This window comes from Urocitellus parryii, chromosome 5 (assembly GCF_045843805.1).
Source record: "Urocitellus parryii isolate mUroPar1 chromosome 5, mUroPar1.hap1, whole genome shotgun sequence".
Classification (NCBI taxonomy): Eukaryota; Metazoa; Chordata; class Mammalia; order Rodentia; family Sciuridae; genus Urocitellus; species Urocitellus parryii.
The window spans coordinates 10,326,387-10,354,316 of record NC_135535.1 but is presented as its reverse complement, the minus strand read 5'-3'; the positions used below and the strand labels follow the sequence as shown (position 1 = coordinate 10,354,316).

Below are 27,930 nucleotides of genomic sequence, written 5' to 3'. Positions count from 1 at the left end.
CTTAGTGAGGCACTCAGCAACTTAGCAAGACCCTGCCTCTAAATAAAATATAAAAAGGGCTGGGGATGTGGCTCAGTGGTCAAGTGCCCCTGGGTTCAATCCCTGGTATCAAAAAACAAGCCTACCTAGGTGCCCTTCAACAGATAAATGAATAAAGAAACTGTGGTACATATATACACTGGAATATTACTCAGCTTTAAAGAAGAAGAAAACTATGGCATCTGCTGGTAAATGGATGGAACTAGAGAATATTATGCTAAGTGAAATAAACCAATCCCAAAGAACCAAGGGCCCAATGTTTTCTCTCATATGTGGATGCTAATTCACAGTTAGGTGGGGGAAGAATAGAGGTATTCTGGACTAGACAGAGGGGATTGAAAGGAGGGGAGGGGGTCTGGGATAGGAAAAATAGTAGAATAAATTGGACATTATTAGCCCATGTGCATATATAATTACCCAGCGGGTGTAACTCAAATCATGTACAACCAGATGAGTGAGAAGTCACACTCCACTTATACATGCTGTGTCAAAGTGCAAAATTCTACTGTCATGTATAACTAATTAGAATAAATAAAAAATATTTTAAAAAACAAACTCTGGCCACGGCTTGACATGAACTGACCCCAGCACTGTGCCCGGAGAGCGCTGCAGTCGGGATTCTGGGAGACCAGGCCTGACTCGAAGTCCCACGGCCAGCCGCTCACCTCTCTGCCCCATCCCACCCACACGACCCTGGTTGTCCTCGAGCCAGCCAAGGGGCCTTCCCTGGCACCTGAGTTCCCTAAGTGCGTCTGTCACCCCCGGCACAGCCCCTGTTCCCTTTGTCCTCATGCTTGTCAATCACAGTTGCAGCAACAGCAACACCCTCCGCCCTCTCCGGAGGGAGAGCACCCAGTAGTGAATCGCACCTGCCCCGCCCCTTTCCTTCAGTGACCTGAATTCTGCACTTTGCCGGAGACTCACGCTCTGTGGAGCAGACAGGCGGGGGGGGGGGGGGGGGGGGGGGGGGGGGGGGCTACTGGGAGCAAGACTTGGAGACAGAGGGATGGGTCATGAGGGACAAGGGACGGTCCCCTCCCTCAGGGGACACTGCCTTGCCCTGCAGGCCTGAGTCCCCTCTTCTCAGCTCAGTCCTGTGTTACCCTTTGGGAACCTGCTGGAAATAGGGGGTGCCCTCACCCTCTGCTGGAGCCTCCAGAGGGGACGAGTAGCGGCTAACCCAGTAACTTTGGTCCATTTTGGACTTCTGACCTCTGAATCTGGAAGGCAGTTCCTTTTTGTTGTTTTAAGCCACCAGGTTTGGGGTAGTTTGTCACAGTATCAGTAGAAGACCATATACTGGGTGACTTACCCTTCTACCTCTCCTTGGAGTAGAAGCAAGAGCCCCGAGGATGCCAGACACAACCCTCTGACCTGGCCTGGGTGCTTTGGGTGCGAAACTTCCTCTAGTCTTACAGGAAGCCTGGACACACCCATATTCACAGAAGCACCATTGGCAACAGCGAAAGGCGTGGTGGTCCAAGTGCGCATCGGGGGATAACAAGATGCAGTACATGCAGCCAACGGAACCTCACACCATGTTCTAAAAGAAGAAATTCTGACACGTGCCACAACATGAATGGACCTTGGAAACAGGATCTGTGTGAAATAAGCCAGTCACAATAGGACAAAATTGTCTGATTCCGCGGGGGCCCGTGGGGCAGCCTTGTAATCCCCACCACTCCTCAGACACGTCCGCCCCGGGAAGGAGTCCCAGGCCTTCCTGCCCCTGCTCCAGGCTCCTTGGCCTGCCCCTCCTGCTGCTCCCCAGCCAGGCTCCTTCCTGCTGCCGGTAAAGTCACCCACGCCCCTTCCTGCCACCCTGCCCTGATGCTCAGCCGTCCCCCGGAATCCCACTCACCCTCCCCAGCCCAGGTCCTGTCCCCCGGACTCTTTCCTCATCCTTCACCGCACAACCTGCCCCCTGCCAGGGTCCCTGCTTCCTCTTGTCCCTGAAGGGAAGACATGTCAAGGCTGGAGGCCCCCAAGTCCTAGTTTGTGAGTCTGAGAGGGTGGGAGGTGCTCCAGAACCCCAGGAGCTTCACCTTCCAGCTAAGGCAGGACAGACGACTGCTGCCCTGGCTTGCGGCATCGACCCTCTGTCCTTCCTGAGCCTCAGGACACACATCTCCTCCTCCTGCTTCTCTTCACCCCTCTGTTGCTCCCTCTTGGTGTCCTCCGCCAGCACCTCCATGTCACCTCCACCTCCATGTCAGGTCCCACCTCGCCCTCTGTCCTCCTCCTTCCCCTCACCACGTGGATCCTGCAACAGCCGGCTAACCCTGCTTCTGGCCTGGGCCTCTGCAGCCTCTTCTCCACACAGCAGCCAGAGTTGCCGCAGCATCATGCCCTCCTCTGCTCAGAGTGCCCCAGTAGCTTCTCACACGGTGAAAACCTAAGTCCCTACACACAAAACCTGCCATTGGATTCAAGCGCATTGCCCTCCCCGGATTCCTCCTTCTAAGCCTTACTTACCCACCCTTCAGCCTTCTTACACTCTCCTCCCTGCCTGCCTTGATCTGGCTACTCTGCCCACTCCTACCACAGGGCCCTGCACTAGCTCTTCCCTCTTCTTGGAAGACCCTTCCACCGGGAATAAAAATGGCTCCCCCCTTTACCTCCTTCAAGTTTTTACTCAAATGTTAGCTTCTTAATGAGGCTCCTGGGACCACCCCATTTAAAGCTGCAAACCATCTCCACTCTGCTGTACTGCCTCTACCTCCCCACCCCGCTCTGATTGTTCTTTACAACCATCACTTTCAAGCATTTTGTATAATCTCGGTTTATTCTTTATGCTTCTCTTTCCTCCGCGGGGCAAGGACCCCTCTCCTCACTCACGGCCGGATCCCTGCGTGTACCAGTGTGTGACACATAGGAAGCGGACACCTTAGAGTTCCTAGTCCAAAACACGGGTGACCGCCTTGCCAAGGTCTCACGAGCCCACGGGCGGCAGACGGAAGGGGCATGGCTTGGGCGTCTGTTGGCCCTGGGGTGTCATCAAGCCTTCTGGATCCCCCGTTTGCGACTTGGAGATGTTGCGTGTCCGGGGCTCCGTGGACGCTGGAACCCCCACCCGCCCGTGCCCAGTCCTGGGCGCCCGAGCCTGGCTGCGGGTCCAGCTGTCCACGCAGGATTTCACCTGACCTTCCGTCAGCGCGAGGCCGGCAGCGCCCCTTTGTGACAGCGCCGAGTCCTAGGTGCACCCACGCCCCGCGCGGGAGGCGCCGAGGGTCGGCGGGCGGCGCGGGGCTCTGCCGGGACTACATTTCCCAGGAGCGGCTTCCCGCGCGCTGCGGCTCCGGCCTTTAAAGGGCTTCGCGTGGCGAGGGCGGGGGCTGGGGGCGACACCTCTGCGGCCCGCCAGCGGCCCTGCGAGGGCAGGGACCCGAGGGGGCCCGGGGGCCTGGGCCCAGCAGCGCCCACAGGGCGAGGCCACGCTGGACTGGAGGCGGCCTCTCCTCATCCCCCCCCCCCCGACCCCGCCAGCCTGGGCCTGGGCCCCCAGCCCCCGGGACCCTTCCCTCCTCCTCCAGGGCTTCCCAACAGGGATGGGCAACGAAGGGGGACAGGGTGTCCGCAGGCTGGTGGCCCGCTCCCCGCCGACCCCTCCCCCATTTCTGGCTTTCACAGGTCGCGGGGATGGGCGGGGACGAGGCGTGTGAGAGCCGCAAAATGAACTGAAGGCGGGATCTCCCCAGGAGAGGGCTGGCACTGCCCTGCCCCACCCCTCCTTCCAAGCTCGGTGGCCCCCACGGTCAACTGGGGGTGATGGGGTACTGATCACATTGCCTCCCAGTTGGGAGGCACAAAGGATCAAGAAACTGTGCGAATTCTGTGTTTCAGCCTCCTGTCACTGGATTCAGGCAGTCGTTATTCTGAGGCAAAATGGCCTGGGGGCGGGTGGGGGGTGACATCTCTGGGAGCGCAGGGTGGAACAGTGGTTTAGGGGTAGCTCTTTGGGAATGCATTTTCCCCTTCCAGATCTTAGTGGGCACCCGCAGAACTGTCTTTGAAAATAGCCAAAACAAACCTACTACAGTGTTGTGTCTTCAAATCAGGAAACCTCAGGGTAATGGACATCACAGAAATGAGAACCTTGACCCTTCCAACTAACCTGGCCCTGGGGCTTCTCTTTGCGGCCTGTGCCACTGAGATAAGCCTTGGGAGAAGGCATCTCCACGGGTCTGGGCCTCCCCCTCCCCGTCTCCTCCCCTCCCCCATCATTTGGATTAACCCATCCCACGGTGTGTGGGGGGAACCCACTCACGTGCCTTGGACTCGGGACTCCCAGGTCCAGCAGGAGCCCTCCCAGCAGCCCCCAATTACAATCCCCCCATCCTAAGCCTTCCTTCCCCCACCCCTCCCGGGCAGGACGGTCTGCACACAGCTCCCTGGCCGGCTGTACCAGGGATGTGTTTATTTTGACCAGCTACAAAAACCCACTGCCAGGGTATTGTTCAATTAAAGAGTGACAGACCTTTTTGCTAAGGAATAAAAGCGGGTTGTTTGAGGGAGGGGGCCCACGAGCAAGCGTCCCAGAGTCCTATCCCCGCAAGGATCCCACTCCCTGCCCAGCGGACCTGACACTGTGAGCAGGGCTCCTGGGGTCTCTGGGGTTCCTTCTGCTGGCATCTGAGCCCCTAAAGCCCCACTCCGAGCCCAGGACTGCGCACGGACCGTGGCGCCCCTTGTCCACTTGGTCTGTACCTGCGGAGCTCCAGGAGGAAATGTTTACATTTTAACAAAGACGTTGCATCTTCCCAGCAAAATGGCGGTGGGCTCCCTGGATAACTGCACTCTTCCCGAGGATCAGTCACGAGCCAGGGAATGGGACCCTTCCTTGCCTGGCCTGCAGCACCCCATTTCCCCAAGTCTCGAAAGCACTCAGGGCCTCTCCTCATCCCGGGGGCGCCCAGGACCGACGGACTGGCCTCTGGGGCAGCTCCTCCATTGTGGACCCCCCACACCCTACACCCATAGGCTCCCTGGGACCTTGGGAGCGGGGCTGGACCCCTAGGCTGGGCCTCGGGGTGCGGGGCAGCGAGCTCCCAAGGCTCCCAGGCCGAGGGAGGCGCGTAAATGATCTCTCCGTTAGGAATGTGGGGGTCCTCCAGGGGAGCAGGCCACCCGGGGGCCCCTTCCCATCTCTCTGGGGACCCAGGTGGTACTGGGGGTCCGGCCTCAGGAGGGGACCTCGATGCATAAGTCGGGGGGCTCGCTGGGGGAGAAGTCTCCGGAGGGGGAAGGGACGAAGTTTGAAAGTGCTCTTCCAACTCTTCCAGGGAAAGTTTCCTCGGGGGGCCCGTGGACTGACTGGGGGTAGGGGTGCGGGGGGGTCGGGGGAGGGGTGACCCCCGAGAGCTGGCCGGACCCCGGGGGAGCGACCCCTCCCCCCTGTCCCGGCTCAGCCCGGCTGGGAGTCTCCCCTATCGGGGCCGCGTGTGTTAGTTGGGGCTGCTTTCCAGCCGCGCCGCGGGGCCGGGGGGCGTCGCAGCGGGCCGGGAGCCGGGTCGCTGGTAGCCCCAGGGGGGAGCTTTGCAACGGGGTGCTTCCCGCCGCGGTGCTCCCCGGCCCCGCAGAGCAAGCCCCCCGCAAAGGGGAAATGTGCCGGCGCCCCGGCGGTCCTCGGCGCCGTTTGGGGCGCGTGGCGGGCGCGGGGGGCGGCGGCGGGGCCGGCGGGCTGCCCAGCAGGGAAGCCCAGGGAGCCGGGCAGCGGCCCCGGGCGGCGGCGGGGGGCGGGAAGGCCCGGGCCGGGGGGAAAGGTCGGATTTGCTCGGCGGAAGAAACACAGATGGCGGCGGCGCGGCGCCATTCCGGGCCGAGAGCAGGCAGCCAGCAGCCCTGTCCTCACCGCGGTCCGCCCGCCGCCGCTAAATACCCGGATGCGCCGCCCGAGCGCCAGACGCGGAGCTGGGAAAAGGGAGGCAGAAGAGGCGGAGGCAGAGCCTGAGCAGGAGCCTGAGCCCGAGCCCGGCGCCCGAGCCGAGCGCACACCCGCGCGGCCGGGCCACGCAGAGCCGGCCCGGCGAGCCCTCCCGAGACCCGCGCCCGGCAGGAGAGGCCGCGAGCCCTCGCCCGCACCCCCGCCAGCCGGACCCCGCACTGGCCCGCGGGTCAGGGGCCCGAGAGCAGACCCCAAGTCAGGCTTCGCTCCGCCTCCGACGAGGGCTAGTCCTTTGGAAGGCGCCTTCGGCAGGAGCAGGAGGGCCACCATGACCGAGAACTCCACGTCCACTCCCGCGGCCAAACCCAAGCGGGCCAAGGCCTCCAAGAAGTCCACAGACCACCCCAAGTATTCAGACATGATCGTGGCTGCCATCCAGGCCGAGAAGAACCGCGCCGGCTCCTCTCGCCAGTCGATCCAGAAGTACATCAAGAGTCACTACAAGGTGGGGGAGAACGCCGACTCCCAGATCAAGTTGTCCATCAAGCGCCTGGTGACCACCGGCGTCCTCAAGCAAACCAAAGGGGTGGGTGCCTCGGGGTCCTTCCGTCTGGCCAAGAGCGACGAGCCCAAGAGGTCCGTGGCCTTCAAGAAGACCAAGAAAGAAGTCAAGAAGGTGGCCACGCCAAAGAAGGCAACCAAGCCCAAGAAGGCTGCCACCAAAGCCCCCAGCAAGAAGCCCAAAGCCCCCCCAGCCAAGAAGGCCAAGAAGAAGCCGCCTGCCACGCCCAGGAAAGCCAAAACCCCCAAGGTCGTCAAAGCCAAGCCCGTGAAGGCGACCAAGCCCAAGAAGGCCAAACCAGTGAAGCCCAAAGCCAAGTCCAGTGCCAAGAGAGCCGGCAAGAAGAAGTGACAGCCAAGGCTTCTCTGTGGACACTCCTTCCTCTCTGTTTTCTGTAAATATTCTCCTCCTTTTCTCTCTCGATCCTCCTCTGCAACCCTTTGCCCCATTCTATTCTGACTTTATGAGATGGAATTTGGATTCCTCAAAAATTGTGGGACAGTCCCCTTTTCCTTAACAGTGGTGCAAGGACAGCAGCGACAGACCTGGGCTGTGTGGTGCCGGGATGTGCTTGCACATTGTGTTCTGTGGATTCGCTAGTCTCTGGGGTCAGGGGTCTGGGTGGTTTGTTTGCTATGAAGGTAGGTGCGGGAGGCAGTTTGTTCTGGCTGGACAAGAGGGAGCCCCGGAACTGGGGCGCTGGGGGAGTGTCTTGAAGTTGGGCGCCCCTTGTGAGAGTCTCAGAGCCTTTGCGGGGAGGAAAGCGGTGACAGCCACCAGTGGCAAAGGAGAGAGGTGGACCTCCCGGTGGTGAGCAGTGGCCAGTTCCTCCTCACTTTTGTTAATCTGCCCTAGTGGCCTCTATTGTCTTAGGGAAGGGGAAGGGGTCCAGGTGACAGCTGGTTGGGAGAAGCCAATGCTTCTCCCACTCAGCTGGAAACTAGGCATCGGAGGGTCTTTGTGGCTTGGCAAAGTCCCCTGTTAAGTGGGAGTGGAAACTTTTGGGGAAGGGAGGGTCGTCAGTCAGCCAAGTGCCTCAGTGTGCCCTGCTAACTTGGGTTTTTCCACACAACTGATGGATGTGCCCTAGGAGGACTGTTTTGTGGTCCCTCCTGTGTAAGACGTGGCTCTACTAGGTCTCCCTAGCCACTTGAGGAAACCTCCCGACCGACCTCTTTTTACTTGTGAATCTTTTATAAGTAGCTGTAGACGGGGAGGGGGAGGGGCGGGGAGTGGCCGTCAGACTTGCAGTCGGTTTTGGCTTTGCCGAGTAGCGTTAGCAGCTGGGTCTGTGCATGTGTCTGTGTCCGCCTGTCCAGGGCTCGTGCTCACGTTTCGCACCGGGAGCTGGGAGAAAAAAACCTGTACAGTTGTCTTCCTCGTTTTTAATAAGAAAATCGCGCACTTGCGCGTCCCCCTCCCTTCCCCCCCCCTTTTTTTTAAACAAGTGTTATTCGTGCCGGGAAAAGATTTGCTGTCGTTGTAATTTTAAAACTTTAAAATAAAATTGGGAAATGGAAAAAAACAAACGTAGTGGTCTATTTTTTTTATACCTTTAAGACGGGAGGAGAATGCGGAGCCGTCGGGCTGCTGGGCGCGGGAGGACATCTGGGGCCGAGTTTGCACCTGAGAATGCCCGGGGGTGGGGGGTTCCGAGAGCTGGACGGAAACTTTGGGACTGCAAGGTGTAGAACATGTCTCAGCCTCCGTCTAGGCTCCGTCCTCTGGGGCCAGGGGGCAACCCCTTTCTAAGAGGTGGGTGTGTAGGCGGGGGATGGGATTGAGATGGGGGCCTGGTGGGCTCTACTTCCTCGGGTTCTTTAGGAAATCAATCCACTTTCGTCCTTGGCTGATACTGCCACGCCCCGCGGGTTCCCGGCCCCGCCCCTTGAAGGAAGCCTCTCTCGCTGCGATTGGCTGCCGCGGCCCGGCCCCCGGCCACGTGACAGCCAGCGGCTGCCGGGTGCACGGCTCCGGGCTGGCTGGCGGGCACCGGAGCGGTGGGCGCGATGTGGGCTGGCGGCTTCTGGCGTGCTGCGCTCTCCCGGGCTCCCTGCGGCTGCCGCTCACAGTCAGCGGTAGCTCAACTGCGCGGCATCCTGGAGGGGGAGTTGGAAGGGATCCGTGCGGCTGGCACCTGGAAGAGTGAGCGGATCATCACCTCCCGCCAGGGGCCGCACATCCATGTGGATGGCGTCTCCGGAGGTAACTTCCGCTCCTGGGAGTCGTCGGACCTGGCTGGGTGGTCGAGAGCTTGTCCAGGGCTAGCACAGTAATGGAGATCCTAGAGTCGGGGCGGGGGTTGGGAACGGCGCCTGCATAATAGAGCTCTGGGTCCCCTTCCCATCTGCCAGGCTGCCGTGGCTTCCCAGAGTTAACTCTAACCTGGTTAAACTTGTTTCGTCGCAGGGAGGTGATTTACCCTGGAGCACCTTTTTGGCAGAGGGCAGGGATAGGCCTAGACCCGGCACTGTGAGAAAAAGAGATCCAGCTGCCTCCCATCGTGTGGTTCCAGGGAAAGGTGGTGGGAAAAAATCTGTTCTTAAGCGGCTGCTTTGTGAAGAGGCCTCTACTAATTTTCGCACGTGGGCTCCTGCTGGTCCCTAGGAGTGACGAATGTCATTTACGTTGTAGAAGTTGGAATTCAGAGATGTAGTTTGTCCAGAAACCCCCAGCTGGCTGTGGGTAGTTGTGGAAATCTGGACCTGGAAGTTTAGCTAACTGGCCAGTGAGGCCAATTTCAGAGTCAAGTCAAAACCAGCGAGCTTCCAGGGCTGCTACAGAAGCCACACATGCGTTGTCCGCACCAGGTCTTCCTCATGTCACTGCACTCAGTGGTCACTGCCCATCCTATTTGTGCTGGCCTCAGATGAGTGGTGGTGGTTATCAACAGGCTCCCGAAGCTTCTGACTGACTAGGAAATAGGCATGAACTCCTTGGTACTGATGTTTCATTTGGAAGTCTGGGAAATCCTTGTCTTCCCCCACAGGAAGCATAGATTGGTGAGGGCAAAAAAGAATGTAGGAGGTAGAAACCACGTCTTCCAATCAGTGCAGTCCAACAGAACCCCAGCCAGACCAAATCTAAGGAAAGGCCCAAATGAACACAGAGATACTTAATCAAAAGATGGGATGTTAGCTGGGCTGGTGCACACCTGTAATCCTGGCTATTCAGGAGGGTGAGGAAGGAAGATTGCAAGTTCAAGACCAGCCTGGGCAACTTAAAAAGACCTGTCTTAAAATTAAGAATAAAAAAGGGCTAGGAATGTCGCTTAGGGGTAGAGGACCCCTAGGTTCAATCCCTAGCATCACACACATGCACCAAAGATGGGAAAATAGACCAAGTGCTCATCCTGTCTTCACCTTGCTCAGGCTGTGAATCTTCCTCTCCTCAGGCCTCAGGCTTCTCCTCAGGTCAGCTGTGCTCCCTTTGGGCTTTATAATTGAGGACCAGGGCCTCAGGGACCACCCTTGGGGTGGTGATTCTGTATGAACAACAAAAAACTCTGGAATCAAAACCACAGTGGGGCCAAGCACAGTGGCGTATACCTGTAATCCCAGCAGCTCAGGAGGCTAAGGCAGGAAGATCATGAGTTCAAGGCCAGCCTCAGCAATTTAGCGCGACCATAAGCAACTCAGCAAATCGCCATCTCAAAATAAAACGTTGTTTAAAAACGGGCTGGAGATGTGTCTCCATGGATAAGTGCCCCTGGGTTCAATTCTTGGTATCAAAACAACAACAACAACAAAAAACCCTGCAGTGGGCATCTGACCCAGCCCTCTCCTTTTACCCACAAGGAATCCAAGACCTAGAAGAGAGGTTGGTGGGGTCTTCGGGGCAGGAGAAGCCTGTGACGAAGGGCTAGGTTTCTCCTTAGGTGGAATGTGATTCCCCGAGTGCAGCGCTGAGCAGGACCCCTCACTAACCTGCCTCCTCTGTAGTGTTGGATTCACTGCCTCCTGGGGGACCCCCAGCTCCCGTCCTAGCCCCAGAATGGAGCATCTGTGTAGTTGTAGCTTTCTTACAGGTGAATCCAGGTTCCTTTCCTCTCTGAACCATTTCCCTGGGGCCTGGCGCTGTGACCTTCCAGGCCCTTCCTTGCCCTTCCTGAGGTGTCCTTCTCTTGCCTTCCTCTTCAGGGATCCTTAACTTCTGTGCCAACAACTACCTGGGCCTGAGCAGCCACCCCGAGGTGATCCAGGCTGGCCTGCAGGCTCTGCAGGAGTTTGGAGCTGGCCTTAGCTCAGTCCGCTTCATCTGCGGGACCCAGGTACACAGTGGGTGTTGGGGGGCGGCTGGCCCCAGCTGTCCGCTTCCCACAGCCAGCAGGGCTGCTTTAGCCAGCTCAGCTAGTCCCCGTGCTCTGGGCCCGTGTTTGCCCAGAGCAGGTCGTAGAAAGGCTGGGCGCAAGCCTCTGGCCAAGACACCTCCAGATAAGAAACTTTACCTGTCTGAGCTTGTTTCCCCACCTGCAGAGCAGAGTTCCCCATGGTTTTCTCCACTGGTAAATTGGGGAAAATAGTACTTAATAGGACTGTAGAAATTAACGAGTTAGTACATGTAAAAATGCTTACAACCGTGCCTGGCCCACACTTAGTAAATTTTGGCTACTGTTTACTTTGAGTGATAAAATATGTTCATGTTAAATATGAAATATATTCAGTGTCAAATCCTTTTTTTTTTTTTTTTAGTTGCCAATGGACCTTTATTTTATTTATTTATATACGGTGCTGAGAATCAAACCCAGTGCCTCACACATGCTAGGCAAGCGCCTAGCCTCTGAGCCCTAGCCCCAGCCCCTCAAATACTCTTTTAAGGACATTACAAGTATCAACTCATTAATTCTCTTGATAATCCTGAGGGTTAGATGCTCTTCTGATCTCTGTGGTTGACACGAGGACATGGAGGCTCAGAGAGGTTAAGTGATTTGCCCAAAAATATACCGCTTGTCATGGTGGAATTTGAACCCAGGTAGCCTGGCTCACTTTTTTCTTGAAGAAAAGTAAGGGTGAAATGAACATCAGGCAGAATCCCTGTCTCCCATCTAGATAGATACTCTCCAACAAAACCCCCAGCCAGACCCAATAGCTTTCAAATCTAAGATGCAGACGCCCGAGTCTTCTTTGTCATGAAGCAACCAAAGGGACACTCCTTTTGCTATTAGGAAGACATCTTCTCCAGCCTGTAATCCCAGTGACTTGGAAAGCTAAGTTAGAAGGATCACAAGTTAAAGGCCAGCCTCAGCAACTTAGGAAGACCCTGTTTCTAAATAAATAAAGGAAGGAAGATGTCTTTCCCATCAGCACCCACGGTTCCACCACGAGGTCCATCCAGGATAGGAAACCTAGCAAGTCCCCAACTCAGTAGGAACCATGTGTCAGGTTCCTGCCGGCTCTGGGATAACCTGTGCGGTGCAGAAAGAGGGATCAAGGGCCTGGGAGTGTAGCTCATTGGTAGAAGGCAGGTGGGCAAGGCTGAGGCTGCAGCCTCCTGGGTTCTGGGCTGGGTCTGTTTGAGGCTCTCTAAGCCTCTGTCTTCTAGGGCTAGTCCCACAGGACTCCACAGGAGTGAATACCTACGTGGCTTGTGTCCATTTTTTAGAGCATTCACAAGAGTCTAGAAGCCAAAATAGCCCGCTTCCACCAGCGGGAGGATGCCATCCTCTATCCCAGCTGTTTCGATGCCAACGCTGGCCTCTTTGAGGTGTGTGGAGGCTGTGGGTGGGAGCTGGGTGGGGCCTGCAGAGCCACGGATGGTATGGGATGGTCCATCAGGGGAACCCAGCAGGATGCGGCTGCTGTTCCTGGAAGTTCCAGTGCCCTTTCTTACGGAGGTCATGGCTGGGCCCCGCAGGTGTTCTAGGAGGAAGCCTGGGGCTGCAAGGAGCCCCGCTTCTAGAGCATCTGGGGGTAACTGACATCAGCTGGAAGAAGGCTGGGGCTGGCGGGGCCTGGGACTCACCAGGCCATGTCTCACCTGCTCTCACCGGAGGAGGGCCCTGGTCCAGCCCTGCAGTGGGCACTGGGAACCAGGTGGAGGTGGAGGGGCCTTGCTTCCCTGCCCAGAGGAGTGCCCTGGCTGGCAGTGAAATCCTGACCTGGGGGGGCATCATGAAGGAGAGAGAATGCCGAGGTGGCTGGGTGATGACTCTGCCGATTGCCCCCTCCAGGCTCTGCTGACCCCTGAGGATGCGGTGCTGTCGGATGAGCTGAACCATGCCTCCATCATTGACGGCATCCGTCTGTGCAAGGCCCACAAGTATCGCTACAGGCACCTGGACATGGCTGACCTAGAAGCCAAGCTAAAGGAGGCCCAGGTGGGATGAGGCCCTGGAGCTTGCCCTCAGCCTCCCTGGTGAAGGCGCTGAGACTTGGGGAGGCTCCCTCCTCACTCAGGTCCAGCCTGGAGGTCTGACGCCACCAGGATCCCAACCCAAAGCCTCAGCCGCCTGGCTACCTTCAGGGCAACGGGCACCTTCCAGGACGGGTAGAAACGGCGCAGGACCTGGCTTCGCCTCACCCTGCCCTCTGGGACCTGACCCAGGAGGTCACACCTGGGACACTTCTCACTGCCCAGGCTGTGTGGCTCCAGGCTGCCCCGAGGAGGTGTAGGGCTCAGTCAGGTGCTCGCGGGGGAGAGGATTTACAGCCAAAAAGTGGCAGAACCTCGGTGCCCGCCTCTCAGACCCCCAAGCAGCGCAGGGCAGGTGCTTAGGCCCAGCTGACCACAGCGCTCGCCGCCTTCCTGTCTTCCCCGCAGAAACATCGGCTGCGCCTAGTGGCCACCGACGGAGCCTTTTCCATGGATGGTGACATCGCCCCCCTGCAGGACATCTGCCGCCTGGCCTCTCAATATGGTGCCCTGGTCTTTGTGGATGAATGTCATGCCACCGGTTTCCTGGGGCCCACAGGACGGTGGGAGCATGTGGCACCTGAGGCCTGGGTGGGGCTTCTGAGGGTGGGTGGAAAACCAGGAGGCTAGCCCCAGCCTACCCCACGGGTGGCACTCAGGAGACCAGCGGCAGCAGTGGCTGCTTTCCTTGCAGGGGCACAGATGAGCTGCTGGGCGTGATGGACCAGGTCACCATCGTCAACTCCACCCTGGGGAAGGCGCTGGGTGGAGCATCAGGTGCCCGGAGGGGTGTCAGGGAAGTGGGGGGTGGCAGAGGACAGCACTCACTGTATTCCAGAAGGGACGGGGCTGGGCTCTGGGCCCTGACCAACCCCACGCCCCTCCCATGTTCTCAGGGGGCTATACAACAGGACCCGGGCCTCTGGTGTCCCTGCTGCGGCAGCGGGCCCGGCCCTACCTCTTCTCCAACAGTCTGCCTCCTGCTGTGGTGGGCTGTGCCTCCAAGGCCCTGGACCTGCTCATGGAGAGCAACACCATTGTCCAGTCTATGGCTGCCAAGACCCAGCGGTGCGGTTCCCAGCAGGGGTGGGGCAGGCGGAGAGTGGGGGTGTGGTGAGGGCTTCCCGGGCCACAGGCTCCTCCTGAAGTCTCCGTGTCCCCCGTCAGACCTGCCTTTCCCCCCTCTCTCCTGCCTGCCCTGGGTCTGCTTCCCCCTCCCTTGTAGGGTCTGTGCCTCTGTCTTTGTTGGTTCATCTTGCAAACTTGGGCACAGATCCTGAGCCATGTACCCAGGAGCCCTGTGAATGTCCCTCAGTTGTCTTGCTCTGTCCACAGGTTCCGCACTAAAATGGAGGCTGCTGGCTTCACCATCTCGGGAGCCAGTCACCCCATCTGCCCTGTAATGCTGGGTGACGCCCGGCTGGCCTCTTGCATGGCTGATGACATGCTGAAGAGAGGTAAGGAACTGGGGCAGGAGGACCGAGGGATCCTAAGAGGAAAGAAATGGGAACCCAAAGACTGTGGGTCTCCCTTCTCCCCACCCCACCCCTCTCTTAGACCAGCTGTGGGTCCCGCCCCACAACCCCAGACATGGGCAGCACCGTGTCTGAGACCTTGGGCAGCTCCTGGCCCTGTGCGGGCCTCGGGAGAGCCGGCACTGGGTGTGGTGTCCCCCGGAGCCCGTGCAGCTCTTGCACTCTGCTGTCCACCTCCACAGGCATCTTTGTCATCGGGTTCAGCTACCCTGTGGTTCCCAAGGGCAAGGCGCGGATCCGGGTCCAGATCTCAGCGGTGCACAGCGAGGAGGACATTGACCGCTGTGTGGAGGCCTTCGTGGAGGTGGGGCGCTTGCACAAAGCATTGCCCTGAGTGCCGGGCACAGCGGCAGAGCCAAGATCCCCTACTGCCACCGCGAAAAGGGGGGCCTTTGATCAGGCCAGAGGCTCTAACCCCTGACCCCAAATCCTGGGGCTGGCTCAGAGAAGGCCTGTGCTTGTGCCACGAGGGTGTGAGACAACAGTGTGAGAAGTGCTGTGACTCCGATCTGCTTTATTCTCTGTGGGGCCCAGTCCGGTGGTGGGGTAGACAGGAGCCAGGATTGCAAGGAAGCCTCCTGCAAGAGGACTGTCCCTCCCAGGGCTGACCTCCCCTCCAAATGAAGACAGAGAGGAGTGTCTGGGAGATAAGCAGGGGCCACGTTGGCTCAGCTGCATTCTGTGATGCTATGTTATGCTGGGAACCAGCCCTGCGTACCCCCTCCCATGCCACTCACCCTGTTCTGCAGCCCCCCAAGTCTAGGGTTGGTGGACACCTTGTCCTCTGCGCCCCATCCAAAGAATATCCTCTAGTACCCAGATAAGAAGAGATGGCGTGCCCAAAACCACGTTTGGGAGGAGAGGTAGGGCATTTAGGCCCTAAAGAAAAGAATGTGACTCACTACTGAGAAGCCCCTGACAATCTGGAATGCTGTGTTCCAGACCACTTTGTCCCTGACTCCATGACCTGGGGCAAGCCCCATTTGCTGTGTGTCCCAGTTTGCCCTACTGTACAGAGAGGCTGTTACATTGTGATCTAGGCTCTTCCATTGCGCTCCTTCCCAGGCCTACTGCCTGATGATCAGCCGCCAGAGGGCGCAGCTATTTCAGGCTTGGGTCGCTGCGCGGTTGCCGTCTGCCCCGCCCACTTCAGACTGGTGGCCTTGGACTGCGGTGATTTCGGCGGCCACAGGCAAGGCCTGGAAGGACGATCTGCGGCTCCAAGGCCCCATCCTCCCTTCCCCGCCCCAAACGACTCGCCGCTCCCCTATTGGAGGTGCCAGCCTCTTTGCCACAGTCGCTGCCCCTGGTCTGCCCCTGGTCCTACAGGCGTCACAGGATGAGGGGAGTGCCTGCATTGGGCTCAGGCTCCTGGGCTCATGGTGCTGGTGGGGGTGGGGACTGAGTTCTGAGTCAGTGCAGCTCCAGCGTGGCGTGGCCTTGGAAAGTTCTAGTTTGCCTGGTGTGTCACATGGGAGGAAAGGCTCTTTGTCATTAACTCTCTGGCACCTCCAGCCCTGGGGGAGCTCTGGCCGGATCCTGAGGGTGCTTAAAATTGAGATTCAGGGCATTGTAGCCTACGATCGGGAAGGAGCTTGGGGCCAAGAGGCTGCAGTCGTGCAGGAGGTCATGGTGCCCAAGGGGATCAGGCGGCATGGCTGGCAGGTGTGGTCACATCAGCGGCAAGAACACTTGCAGGCCGCCACTACTGGGTAGAGCACCTGGCGCCATGCGCACTGCTGCAGGGGGTGTGCCTGACCTGGTGGCAGCCTGGGCCTCAACCAGCAGTGCCAGGCCAGCAGCTTGATGTGCATGGTCTGTGCAGGCCGGCAGGTCATGCCAGGCGGCCAGGAACAAGCGGGAGGCAACGCATCGCAGTCGGTGTGGCGGACCCAGCGGGGCCAGAAAACGGGGCCCAGATCTACCCAAGATGAGTTGAGGCCAACAGGAAGCGAGGTCCACCAGCCAGTGGCGCAGAATGCTCGAAGCCTCCCGCAGCCCCCAGGCTCCGCTGCTGGTGTTGGGCTCCAGGGCCGGCAGTGCGGGCAGCGGCAGCTCGGCGACCTCCCGAGCCAGCTGGCCGAGGTAGCGCTCCATGCTGTCAGCCAGCTCGCGGCTCAGCGTGCCCATCCGCCCCTCCCGGTGTCCGCCACGGTGAGGCTCCTCCTCCGTCATCCAGAAGGGATCGTAGGAGGCGCCCAGCAGACTCAACAGCCGATCCGGGCGCCTGTGTTTCGGCTTCGGCACGTACTGGTAGTCGCCAGCCTCCCGCGACAAGCCCTAGGGCCTTGCAGGACCCGAGGGCCGGCTGCGGATCAGCTGCAAGTCGGCGTCCTGTGGGGCCCAGAGCTCTGGGGACCGCTGTTCGCCGGGCACCTGGTTGAAGGGCGCGGCCATGAGTAAGGCAGTCAGCAGCAGCAGGAGCAAGAGGAGAAGGTGGCAGTAGGAACACCCTGAAGCTCCGGTCATGACCCCACACCAGTCCTGGCTGCCCAGCCGCACTTTCCGTGGTCGCCTCTCCTCCTTCCTCTTCCCCTCCTCCCCTGCTATCATATCTGCTCAGCCCTGCTGTGCCAGAAGCCCTTGGCCCCAGTACTGCCAGCCCAACCCCCTGGAAGAGAGGCCTTGAGGGCAGGGGGCTCCCAAGGAGCCTGGGGCCGCCGGATCATGGATCTCAGGGGCTTTCCAACCGGTTCTGCGTGTTTCCATGCTAATACTGTCCATGATTCCAAAAAACCTACTGCACTAAGCCTAGAATCCTACAAATTCCCTTGATCAGGGATCATAAGATCCTACAATGCTAATTCACTCAATCTCTAGCTCCAAAATTTTGGGGATTCTCTACATCTGGAGTTGGTAATGCAGGGCTTCAGAGTCACCTCTGAGCGTTGGCGAACAGCCCTGGCCTCCTAGGAACTGATCCCAAGGTCTTCCCCAGCTCCTCTGGCCTCCAATGGAAGCCTCAGCTCTGCCAGCACTCTTTACAGTCTCCCCTCCCAGTCAGTTTCTAGAAAGACCCTTCCTGACTCAGGGCAAACTGCCTTCTGCCTCTCCCCACCTGTCCAATATGACAGCAACCTCCTGGTTATGAATCCAGACCACTGCACGGCTCCCCAGTGCATTTGGCTATGTGCCACTCCTCCAAGGGTCCAGGCCAGCACCCCATGGATCACATAGCCATTCACCTAGACCTTTTCACTTCTTTGGCTGTTGCCTGGAGAAGAGGCTCTGAGTAGGTCTCTCTCTCTGTGTCCATTTTTTTTTTTTTAATTTTTTTAGCAGCTTGATGTGCATGGTCTGTGCAGGCCGGCAGGTCATGCCAGGTGGCCAGGTCATAATAAACTTCTTTCAAAATAAAATGTGCAGGTCATGTCCCTGCTCTAGAACCTTCATTAGCTCCCTGTTACTCTCAAACTAAAGAGAAACTCTTAGGACCGTTTCCTGAACCATCTGGAACAAGTTTAGGGGAGATGGGTTTCTGGGGGTTCACAAGGGCCTGAGGAGGGGGTCCTACCTGAAGTCTACAGGAAGGGTACTCATATACTGGCTTCCCAGCTCAGGAAAGCCCTTTAAGACTAGGAATTTAGACGGACCTGGTGGTGTACTCCTATAATTCCAGCTACTCTGGAGGCTGACAGGAGGATCACAAATTCAAAATCAGCCTCAGCAACTTAATGAGATCTTGTCTCAAAAAAAGTGTGTGTGTGGGGGGGTGCTGGGTTGCAGCTCAGTAGCAGAGGGCCCCTGGATTTAATCCCCAGTACCACACACATGCACAAGGAGTAGGAATCCTGTCCTTGCTTAGTATGGATTGGAGCAGAGAGGGGAGAGGAGAAGGGGTGGAGTCATCGGCAGGGTGGATGGAGGTGGGAGTGTCAGGAATGTGCTGGGCTCTGGACACCAAGGGGTTAACTACATAGCCAATCTCAGAGAGCGAGATCAATGGGTTACTCCCAGGAAAGAGAGAATGAGGCAGCAGCAACGCAGACAGGCAGAGGCAGAGAAGAGCCAGGCAGAAGAGCATGCCACCCCGGGGAGTCAGGGATTGAGCACGGTGGCTGGTGGCTACTCTGGAGGGAGTGCCCAAGTCGGACTCTGCAGACGGGGGCAGAGGAGAGGAGGGGCCTTGAAGGCAAAGGGAGAAGTAGGAGGCAGACCTGTACCTGCAGGGAGGCACCAAGGGGCAGCCGCTGAGCCAGGAGGCAGCCCTAGCCTGGCCGTTCCACCCAGGAGGGCCCAGTTCCCAGGGCTGAGGTGGGTGCTGCCCATTCTGGGCTTGGGGGCTTGCTGCATGCTGGGTCCTGGGTGGGAGCAGATGGTGCCTTTCTTCCCTCCTCCCTGCTTCCCTACCCCAGCTCCTAATCCATTCCTACCCCACTGTCCCAGCATGCAAGGGGATCCACAGGTAGCAGATGTGGGCTCCGGGATGGGGCAAGGATAAGGTTGTCAGTGGTACCATTGTTACAGCCTCCGATGAGCACCCCGGCCTAGGAGCCAGGGTACAGATGCACCCAAGGTGTGCCATTCACCACCCTGTTCCCCCTCTGGGCCTCAATTTCTCCATGCTCAGAAAAGACCATATGGTTTTCCTACCTTTGCCCTCGTGGGGAATCTCACTAGACCAGACTCACCAATGATTTAGGGATGTCACACATTTTGCTGAGGCTACCAGCCAGAGAAAGTCCTGAACCCCATGTCCAAGGGTCTCCCCTGAGCTTTAGAGCCCCATCGAGAAATAAGGGAAATATATCAAGCTCCTGGGATTGATGCTGCCCCTCCGCCATCTGCCATGTCTTCACCTGTTCTGTGGGTCTTCATCTGCCTCATGAGTGGAAGGTGTCCGTCAATAACTCAGAGTCCTCTGCACCCTGGGTCACAGGAGTGTTCCCTAGGAAACTGAAGAACTGCATCCCCCCACCACCAATGTGACTGTGCCAGGGACTTGCTCACACAGTGGGTCCCAGTGTTGACTTTTGGCTTTGCCCCTCTCCACCATTACCCATGAGCTTCCAGTCCAGGACACCTGGCCAGACCCAGGCTAGGGGAACTAGGGCCTCCAAGACAAGTGCCCAGAGCAGGGGACACACTGCCTGAGGACTCCAGCTTCTCTTCCCCAGGTGTCCATCTGATGGGGAGATGGCTGATGCCCAGAACATTTCGCTGGAGAGCCCTGGAAGTGTGGGGGCCGTGGCAGTGCCTGTGGTCTTTGCCCTCATCTTCCTGCTGGGCACAGTGGGCAATGGACTGGTGCTGGCGGTGCTGCTGCAGCCAGGCCCAAGCACCTGGCAGGAGCCAGGCAGCACCACGGATCTGTTCATCCTCAACCTGGCCGTGGCTGACCTCTGCTTCATCCTGTGCTGCGTGCCCTTCCAGGCCGCCATCTACACGCTGGAGGCCTGGCTCTTCGGGGCGCTCGTCTGTAAGGCCGTGCACCTGCTCATCTACCTCACCATGTATGCCAGCAGCTTCACCTTAGCTGCCGTCTCAGTGGACAGGTGGGCTGTGCCTGGGGCCCAACTGGGGAGGGAAGTCCTGCAGAGATTCTCACTGAACTTAGAAAGGAAAGAATCGGGGACCGACAAGGGAGGTAGGAAGGAGGGAAGGAGAGCTCTCTGGGCTCTGCAGGGCATGCCTAAGGGGACCATGCTGCCCCGCCGCCCCCCCCCCCCCACACACACACATTATAGAGTTCAGGGGACATCTCTTCAGTCTCAAGAGTTGACATAGGAGGTGAAATTCTTGGCAAAAGAAATTCCCAATGTTTTAAGATATTTTGCAACTGATCATTCCAGGCCCCGGTCATGCTGACACCTGCATCAAATGGCTTGAAACTTGGGGTCAAATCCAGGCTGAGTGCCTAGCTGATAACCTTGGGCAATTACTTGTTTCACCCTTACTTGATTCCGATGTGAAAGAATTCTGGACATCTAAGAATTCATAAAGTCTAAGTGCACGCCTGTAATCTCAGGGCCTTGGGAGGCTGAGACAGGAGGATTGAAAGTTCGAGACCAACCTCAGCAACTTAGCGAGGCTCTTATCTCAAAATAAAAACTAAAAAGGGCTGGGGGGGGGGGTCTAGCGCCCCTGAGTTTAATCCCCAACACCAAAAAATAAAATAACATAGAAGGGCGATTGGGCCCTTGCTAGGTGTCAGGCTTGGCTCTCAGCACGTAGCGTGATAGCGCCCTGGGTCCTTAGGATCCCCCCACTGTCAGCACAGGACCCCTGAGCAGGGGCATGGACCCGGGCCGGCGGGGGAAGGCCGCCGCTGACCCCGCGCCGCCGCCCGCAGGTACCTGGCCGTGCGGCACCCGCTGCGCTCTCGGGCCTTGCGCACCCCGCGCAACGCGCGCGCCGCCGTGGGCCTAGTGTGGCTGCTGGCGGCGCTCTTCTCGGCGCCCTACCTCAGCTACTACGGCACGGTGCGCTACGGCGCGCTCGAGCTCTGCGTGCCCGCCTGGGAGGACGCGCGCCGCCGCGCCCTGGACGTGGCCACCTTCGCCGCGGGCTACCTGCTGCCGGTGGCCGTGGTGAGCCTGGCCTACGGGCGCACGCTGCGCTTCCTGTGGGCCGCCGTGGGCCCCGCGGGCGCGGCGGCGGCAGAGGCGCGGCGACGGGCCACGGGCCGCGCGGGTCGCGCCATGCTGGCGGTGGCCGCGCTGTACGCCCTCTGCTGGGGCCCGCACCACGCGCTCATCCTCTGCTTCTGGTACGGCCGCTTCGCCTTCAGCCCCGCCACCTACGCCTGCCGCCTGGCCTCGCACTGCCTCGCCTACGCCAACTCCTGCCTCAACCCGCTCGTCTACGCGCTCGCCTCGCGCCACTTCCGCGCGCGCTTCCGCCGCCTGTGGCCCTGCGGCCGCCGCCGCCGCCACCGCGCCCGCTGCCCCGCGAGCGCCCGCCGCGCCCTCCGGCGCGTCCGCCCGGCGTCTTCGGGTCCCGCCCTCTGCCCCGGGGGCGCTGGGCCTCGCGGGAGGCTGCCGGCCGGGGGCGGCTGGAGCGGGGAGCCCGCCCGCCTGGGGGAGGCCGGGCGAGCCCTGTGTGCCTGAGGACCCGAATAAACCTTGCCTTCCTGGACTCTGCTGGTATCTGTCCATCCGTCTGTCTGTCGGGCCGTTTCCTGTAGGGCAAGACGCCACTGGGCTAGGGGACCGGGCCAAGGCCAAGAGCCCTTTGAGGAGGCTCTTACAGGGTGGCAGAGCCGCCCCAGATCGCGGCAGTGAAAGTGTCCCGCCCTGGCCCTGTCCAGAGCCAGCCAGGCAGGAGAGCAGTCCTGCTACCCATCCATCTGGCCCCACCTTTCAGGCCCTGCTTCCTCCATCCTCTGTACCAGCCCCTTCTCTGTCCCAAACCTTGTCCTAAGTAACTGGATACTAGCAGTTAACAGCGAATACTCACAAGCTCTACATTCCTTATTAAGACAGCCTTACAAGGTAAAGACGGTTAGCCTCATTTGACAACCACGGCAATCAAGGATCAGAGAGCCTTAGTGATCTGTCCGAGGTCACATATCTAGTGTTTGGTAGAGTTGGATTCAAGTCCACGGCTGTCTGACCTTTTCTACTACGTGGGCTTCCTTTTCTACTTCTGGGGCCTCTCCTCTCCATTTCCATGCTTCCCAATTTTTCTCGGTTCTTCCTACTTCACTTTCCAAACCTGCAGCTCCCCAGCTTCCCACAGCTGACTGGATGCTCTCAAAAACTCTGAGAGCTCCCAGTTTTTTTCCTTGAGCGTGTTCTGTAGCAAGTACCATGGCACATGTCTGTAATCCCAGCTGCTTGGGAGGCTGAGGAAGGAGGATCTCAAATTCAAGACCAGCCCCAGAAACTTAGTGAGGCCCTATCTCAAAAATAAAAATTAAAGACGGCTGGGGCCTGGTAAAGTGTTTACCCAACATATGTGAAGCCCTGGGTTCAATAGCCTACAGAGAGAGAGAGAGAGAGAGAGAGAGAGAGAGATCTGCTTGGCTACTCAGGCAGCAGGGCCAGTCAGTTAGGCCTCCCTTTTCCAGTCAGTCCTGGGTCCATTCCCTGGGCCAAACATCCTGCAGTATTCCTTTAGCTCCTCAGTGCTCCTGGCTTAGGAAGACACTGAGTTTTACTTGTGGCCCCAGCTGGCCTCCCTGCAGTCATGGCTGCCCTGTGGCCCCTCCCTCCCTGTCCCCACATGCAGTGGGGAAGTCTGTGGCTGTAGAAACCACTAATTAACCAATAAATCAGTCTCGATGGTTCTAAAGCTGCCCCTTCTTCCTCCCTCCCCACACATCAATAATGTTTATTAGCTTTGGGATTGAGGCCTGAGGCCCTGCGGCTTCCACGTCTCCCCACTATTTATACGTCCTGGCTGCTGGGACACCCAGGAAGGACCTTCCCTGACAAAACACAGCTGCCACGTCTCCATCACTGCCTGCCACCTGCCACAGACCCAGTGGTCACAGCGGCAGCGGGAGTCTGAGGCCAGGTGGAGGAGCCACGCTTCCAGGGCCTGAGCCATCATCCTGCCCTCTCCTGTGCCTCACCAACCCTGGCAGGAGAGGGAGAGCGTCTCCATCTTCAAAAAGAGAGCTGGTGGGGCTAGGGCTGTAGCTCAGTGGCAGAGCGCTTGCCTAGCATATGCAAGGCACTGGGTTTGATCCTCAGCACTGCAAAAACATTTAAAATAAATAAATAAATAAAGGCATTCTGTCCATCTACAATTACAAGAAAGAAAAAGAAAGAGAAAGAAAAAGAAAGAGAAAGAAAGAGAAAGAAAGAAAGAAAGAAAGAAAGAAAGAAAGAAAGAAAGAAAGAAAGAAAGAAAGAAAGAAAGAAAGCGAGCTGGGGCATAAGGAGAGGGGTAATATGACCAGGATATTAAACAGAACATGAATTGCAGGGCTGGGATCCAACTAGGCCTGAGGGATCACTGCAGGGCAGCCCCGGCAGCCTCAGCAAAACAGGGAAGGGTAGCAGATGAGGTTCACTGCACCACAGGTTGTGGGTGCCCTCAAAGTTGACATGGGAACCAAGTGTCCTAGGTTGGGTGGCAACTGCACAGCTCTGTGTTGGCGTCACAGGTAGGTGCCTGGGATGGACAGGAGACCAGATCACCTGGCCAGAGAGCAGCCAGACTGGAGTTAGGACCTGCAAGAAATCCCGGAAAGGAGCTGGTCAGAGCCACCCTCTGCAGTGGCCCTGGGTTCTGGGTCTGTGCTCAGCTGGTGAGAGCAGTTGTATGGCCCAGGGCCCTGGCTGGCAGTCTGAGATCCCCTGGTTCTGGGGATTGAGGTCACTCTGGCCCAGTGAAGCCACATGGAGGTCCAGGTCCCCAGGTAGCAGAGGACTGTGCAGCCTGACACATGGCAGACACACAGCAGATACTTGATACAGGAGGACAGGGGTGCCCGGGAAGGAAGACTTGACCCTGACCTTCTTTCTCTTCTTGATCCTCAAAACATTTGAGGCTTGGGAGAAGACAGACAGCCTGCGCTCACCCTGGTCCCTGCCTTCCAGGAGTGCTCAGTCCTACTGGACGCCCAAATGCCGAAGAAAGGACAGCCCGGTAACATGGACACACCCTGTTCTGAAAGGGCTCAGAGTGGGCAGCCTGCCTTCCTGGGCTGTGCCAGCAGGAATCCCACAGGTGACATTTAACATGCATTTTTCAGGAAGGAGGTGGGAAAGGCGCACCAGGTGGGCAGCAACCCGCACAAGGCAGGGGGCTCAGGAGCAATAAGTGGGCTCGTGCAGTAGAAGCAGGGGGTCAGCAGGGGAGGCAGAGAGGGCATGTGGGGAAAGCAGGCTTCCGGGAGGGGAGGTGCCCCCAAGAGATGCAGCTCAGAAGCTGCAGGGTTGCTGGGGACAGGCTGGGAGGAAGGACACCAAGGTCCGCTCTGAGCCCTAGGGGGGAAACCAGCTAGTCCTGGGCCAGGCTGGGAAATTATTTTTGCCACAGATGTGGCAGGAAAGTGGATGGCCTGCCGCTGGGCTTGGAGTTGGTCAAGCAGCTCCTGGGTTTGCTTCAGGGGGTGATGAAATACCTGCAAGAGCAGACGGTTCAAACAGCTTGGCCAGGAGAGCTGCGGCTCCCCTGAGAGCAAGGGAAGCAGTGGCGCTGGGGAAGGGGTTCAGTGAGCCCTGGCCTCTGCCCCTGAGGGCCCAGGAGAAGGACCTGGTCTAGGACCTGCCAAGTCCATGGCTGAGCCTGGAGCATCTCGGGGATCCAGAAGGAGCAGCCATTTTCTCTTCCCTTCCTTCCTTCCTCCCTCTCTCCCTCCCTTCCTTCCTTCCTTCCTTCCTTCCTTCCTTCCTTCCTTCCTTCCTCCCTCCCTCCCTTCCTTCCTTTCTTCCTTTTCTTTCATTTTGTGTTTCAGCTCTGGGGATTGAACCCAGGGACACTTTGCCACTGAGCTTCATCCCAAGTTCTTTTTTCTTTTCTTTCTTTTTTTTTTTTTCTTCAGAATCTCACCTAATTGCCAAGCCAGCCTCAGCCTCCCGAGTCTCTGGGACTTCAGGTGTGGGTTCTACAGCCACAGACTTCTCCACTGCATTTGGGGACAGGGAGGGAGGGGCCATAGGGCAGCCAGGACTGTGTGCCCAGCTAAGGGCCCTTCTTCTTTTGGTCCTGGGGATTGAACCCAAGGACACCTAACCACGGAGCCACATCTCTAGCCCTTTCTAAGATTTTATTTAGAGATAGGGTCTCACTGAATTGCTTAGAACCTCACTAAGTTGCGGAGGCTGGCTTTGAACTCACGATCCTCCTGCCCCAGCCTCCCGAGCTGCTGGGATTACAGTATGCGTCACTGCTTCCGGCAGGAGCCCTGCGTAGTGGAGGGAGGTTTGGATTCTGCAGCCCTCTTGCTTTCCTGTGTGTGCAAACTTCTCAGGGAGGAGCCCAAAGCGCTCATATCTGGACACCCCCCCGGGTGTGTCCGGGGGTTATGGAGCCCTGGAGAGGCCTTACCCTGGTGGCCCAACAAAAAAGACCCTGGAGGTGCCCAAATGCAGCCTTGAAGTGGAAATTCATCAGGGCAGATGGGAAGGAGGAGACCAAACAGGAGCTGGGCTGCCTGGCATCGGGCCAAGGACAAGGTAGGGGAGCCCCACAGGGGGGAGGTGGGAGAGGTGGGGAGGAGTCATGGAGGACTCTAAATCTAATCTGAAATGGAGGCCATACTTTGTCCTGAAGGCAATGGGGAGCCATTGAAAGTTTGTAAACCAGAGTGACTTGATAAGATTTAGGGAAGTGCTTCTGGCTGCCAAGGCTGATTTTCATGGGGTGGCAGAGCAGAGAGAGACATGGCAGGGAGACCAGGCAGGAGGCTGGGTGAGAATCCAGGGAGATGAGATCACCAAGGATATGGCCGTGGGGGGCAGTGAGAACAGGTGAGTCGACCACTTAGGAGGTACAATGCTCGGAGCCTGGAGACAGCCGGAGGACAAGGAGAGAGGGGTCCTAGGTGACACCCAGACTTTTGGCTTGGGCTACTGGGGGTGGCTAAGGGGGAAAATTGGGGGGAAGATGATGAGCTTGGTGGGACAAGTGGAGACCCAGGGGCCTGGGTGACATGCCAGGGGTACCTGTGTGCATACTTACCAGGTGTGAGGCCTATGTGTAGCCCTGAACTTGGGTCTCATCTGACTTAGAATTTGAAGACAGAGAAACTGAGACTCTGAAAGAGCCAGGATGGTGGGGCTGGGGTTTTAGCTTAGGTTTGTTTGACTTGGGGGATGATCTTTAAGGGGAGCAGTGGCAGAAGAGCCCCCCCAACCCTGTGTAGCTACCCTGGCAGGGCTACCCTTGACCCTGGCTAGGGCAGGTAAGGGGAGGGCCCTGGAACAGCCTTGTTAAGCAGCCCTGCTGTGGCTGGCAGGAACAGCGCCACTTATTAGCCTGGAGGTGTGGACCTGGGAAACAAACACCAATTAACCACCCTGAAGTGCTCCATTAATGGACAGCCGTGCCTCAGCCCTGATGAAGGCCTCATTTGTGAGCCGCTGGCTGCATGCAGAATGGTGTGGGTGGGGGGCAGGCGGAGCACAGGTGAAGCTGTTTCTGGTTTAAGGACTCCAGCTGTTGGGCTGAGCTTTTTTGGGGGGTACTGGGTATTGAACTCAGGGGCACTCAACCACTGAGCCACATCTCCAGCCCTGTTTTGTATTTTACTTAGAGACAGGGTCTCACTGAGTTGCTTAGCGCCTCGCCGTTGCTGAAGCGGTCTTTGAACAACTCATGATCCTCTGTCTCAGCCTCCTGAGCCACTGAGATTGCCGGTGTGTGCCGCGCACCCAGCTCATATTTAATTTTTAACTTTAATTGTGCAAATAAATAGAAATGGAAAACTACATTCAAATCAGCTGTGAAGGAAGGGCAAGCCCTGAACAGAACTCCATGAAAACCCAGAAGAGCCGCTCCCTGGAGGCATGAAGGAAGTGGGACACCACAGGGAGGGGCTCTCGGCCTCCAGAGAAGCCCAGGCCACAGGTCTCCCTTCCAACCACAGGTGAGGTGCAGGGAGGGCCATGGGGGGTGGGGGTGCTGGCTACTGGGAGCCTGGTTCAGGAGTCCTCAAGGTCAGTTCCCCTCTTAGGAAACAAGGATGAGTCCAAAATGCCTGGGTGACATTTGAGGCACAGGCAGGGGACCACATCCCCAGGTCTTTTATATTTTATTTTGCAACCGGGTCTCCATAAGTTGCCAACTTAGCCTTGAACTTGGGATTCTCCTGCCTCAGCCACCCAAGTAGCTGGGATTCTGGGGAGCACCACCTGCCCAGCCTGAGGCATTTGCTTGGTGCCAAGTTAAGTGGCCTGTGTAGGGGGGTGAGGCTGCAGCAGGAGGAAGGGAGCCAGCACCAGGGTGGAGTGCCTCTGGGTGCTCTGAGGCTGCCCAGCCCCCCTGGTCCTCTGGTGGTCGTGTGCTGGGAAGCTCTGGCTCAGGGAACCTGGGCCTGGAGGCCAGCTCAGAGAAAGGACCGTGTGGGGGAAGCCCTGGCTTTGGAGCCATGCTCTGTTGGAATCCTGGCTTCTGCACTTTCCAGCTGTGACTTCCCTGGGTCTCAGTGACCTGCAGAATTGAGCTCTGTCTGAGCGGAGTCTCATCAGAGGCGAACCTTCACCTGGGGGCTCCCTGTCTGTTCATCCTTATCCCGTGGAAGCCCAACTGAGGAGATTCAACCCATCGCCTCTGCCCACTGGGCAGATCTACCCCCAAATGCCTGTGTGACATGGACCAACCCCCTGGGCTTCCAAAGCCACAGAAATTTGCCAAGTTCACATGGGTCAGAGTGGCTGCTCTGTGGGCACAGCACAAGAGAGTCCTGGAGTCCTCGTCTGGGGTACCAGGCAAGACCCCTTTACCAGCCCCCTTTACCTACCTGACCAGCCTGTTTTCTCCTCACAATGTGAGCTGCTCACATCTTCTGGCAGGCCCCAAGGTCCAGTGTGAGCTTCGGGGCTAGCATGGGAGCTAGGGGCTGTAATACCCAGAGCGAGGGACTTTTTTTGGGGGGGAGGGGGTACTGGGGTGTGAACCCAGGGGCACTTAAACCACTGAGCCACATCCCAGCCCTTTTTTAA

The 27,930-nt window shown here is 58.1% G+C and overlaps 3 protein-coding genes and 1 pseudogene across 3 annotated transcripts; 3 read left to right on the top strand and 1 right to left on the bottom strand.

Annotated features, from left to right (window-relative positions):
- Positions 1 to 5,939: 5,939 nt before the first annotated feature.
- H1-0 (H1.0 linker histone) lies at positions 5,940 to 7,235 on the top strand. Its single transcript, XM_026411458.2, has one exon. It carries the CDS (start codon positions 6,252 to 6,254, stop codon positions 6,834 to 6,836), a length of 585 nt encoding a protein of 194 aa, XP_026267243.1. The 5' UTR covers positions 5,940 to 6,251; the 3' UTR covers positions 6,837 to 7,235.
- Positions 7,236 to 8,430: 1,195 nt separating this feature from the next.
- Gcat (glycine C-acetyltransferase) lies at positions 8,431 to 15,020 on the top strand. Its single transcript, XM_026411472.2, has 9 exons — positions 8,431 to 8,690; positions 10,625 to 10,755; positions 12,087 to 12,188; positions 12,655 to 12,801; positions 13,245 to 13,399; positions 13,531 to 13,613; positions 13,733 to 13,904; positions 14,172 to 14,293; positions 14,554 to 15,020. Exons 1-9 carry the CDS (start codon positions 8,495 to 8,497, stop codon positions 14,703 to 14,705), a joined length of 1,260 nt encoding a protein of 419 aa, XP_026267257.1. The 5' UTR covers positions 8,431 to 8,494; the 3' UTR covers positions 14,706 to 15,020.
- Positions 15,021 to 16,047: 1,027 nt separating this feature from the next.
- LOC113198666 (noggin-like) lies at positions 16,048 to 16,924 on the bottom strand (annotated as a pseudogene).
- A 2,583-nt stretch (positions 16,925 to 19,507) lies between these two features.
- Positions 19,508 to 21,420, top strand: Galr3 (galanin receptor 3). The gene is made up of 2 exons (XM_026411498.2): positions 19,508 to 19,866; positions 20,664 to 21,420. Exons 1-2 carry the CDS (start codon positions 19,508 to 19,510, stop codon positions 21,418 to 21,420), a joined length of 1,116 nt encoding a protein of 371 aa, XP_026267283.1.
- Positions 21,421 to 27,930: the final 6,510 nt, after the last annotated feature.

Coding starts and splice junctions, on each gene's coding strand:
- H1-0 (XM_026411458.2), top strand. CDS start 6,252: ATGACCGAGAACTCCACGTCCACTCCCGCGGCCAAACCCAAGCGGGCC.
- Galr3 (XM_026411498.2), top strand. CDS start 19,508: ATGGCTGATGCCCAGAACATTTCGCTGGAGAGCCCTGGAAGTGTGGGG. Junction 19,867..20,663: donor GCTGCCGTCTCAGTGGACAG/GTGGGCTGTGCC, acceptor CGCCGCCCGCAG/GTACCTGGCCGTGCGGCACC.
- Gcat (XM_026411472.2), top strand. CDS start 8,495: ATGTGGGCTGGCGGCTTCTGGCGTGCTGCGCTCTCCCGGGCTCCCTGC. Junction 13,905..14,171: donor ATGGCTGCCAAGACCCAGCG/GTGCGGTTCCCA, acceptor CTCTGTCCACAG/GTTCCGCACTAAAATGGAGG. Junction 14,294..14,553: donor TGATGACATGCTGAAGAGAG/GTAAGGAACTGG, acceptor CCACCTCCACAG/GCATCTTTGTCATCGGGTTC.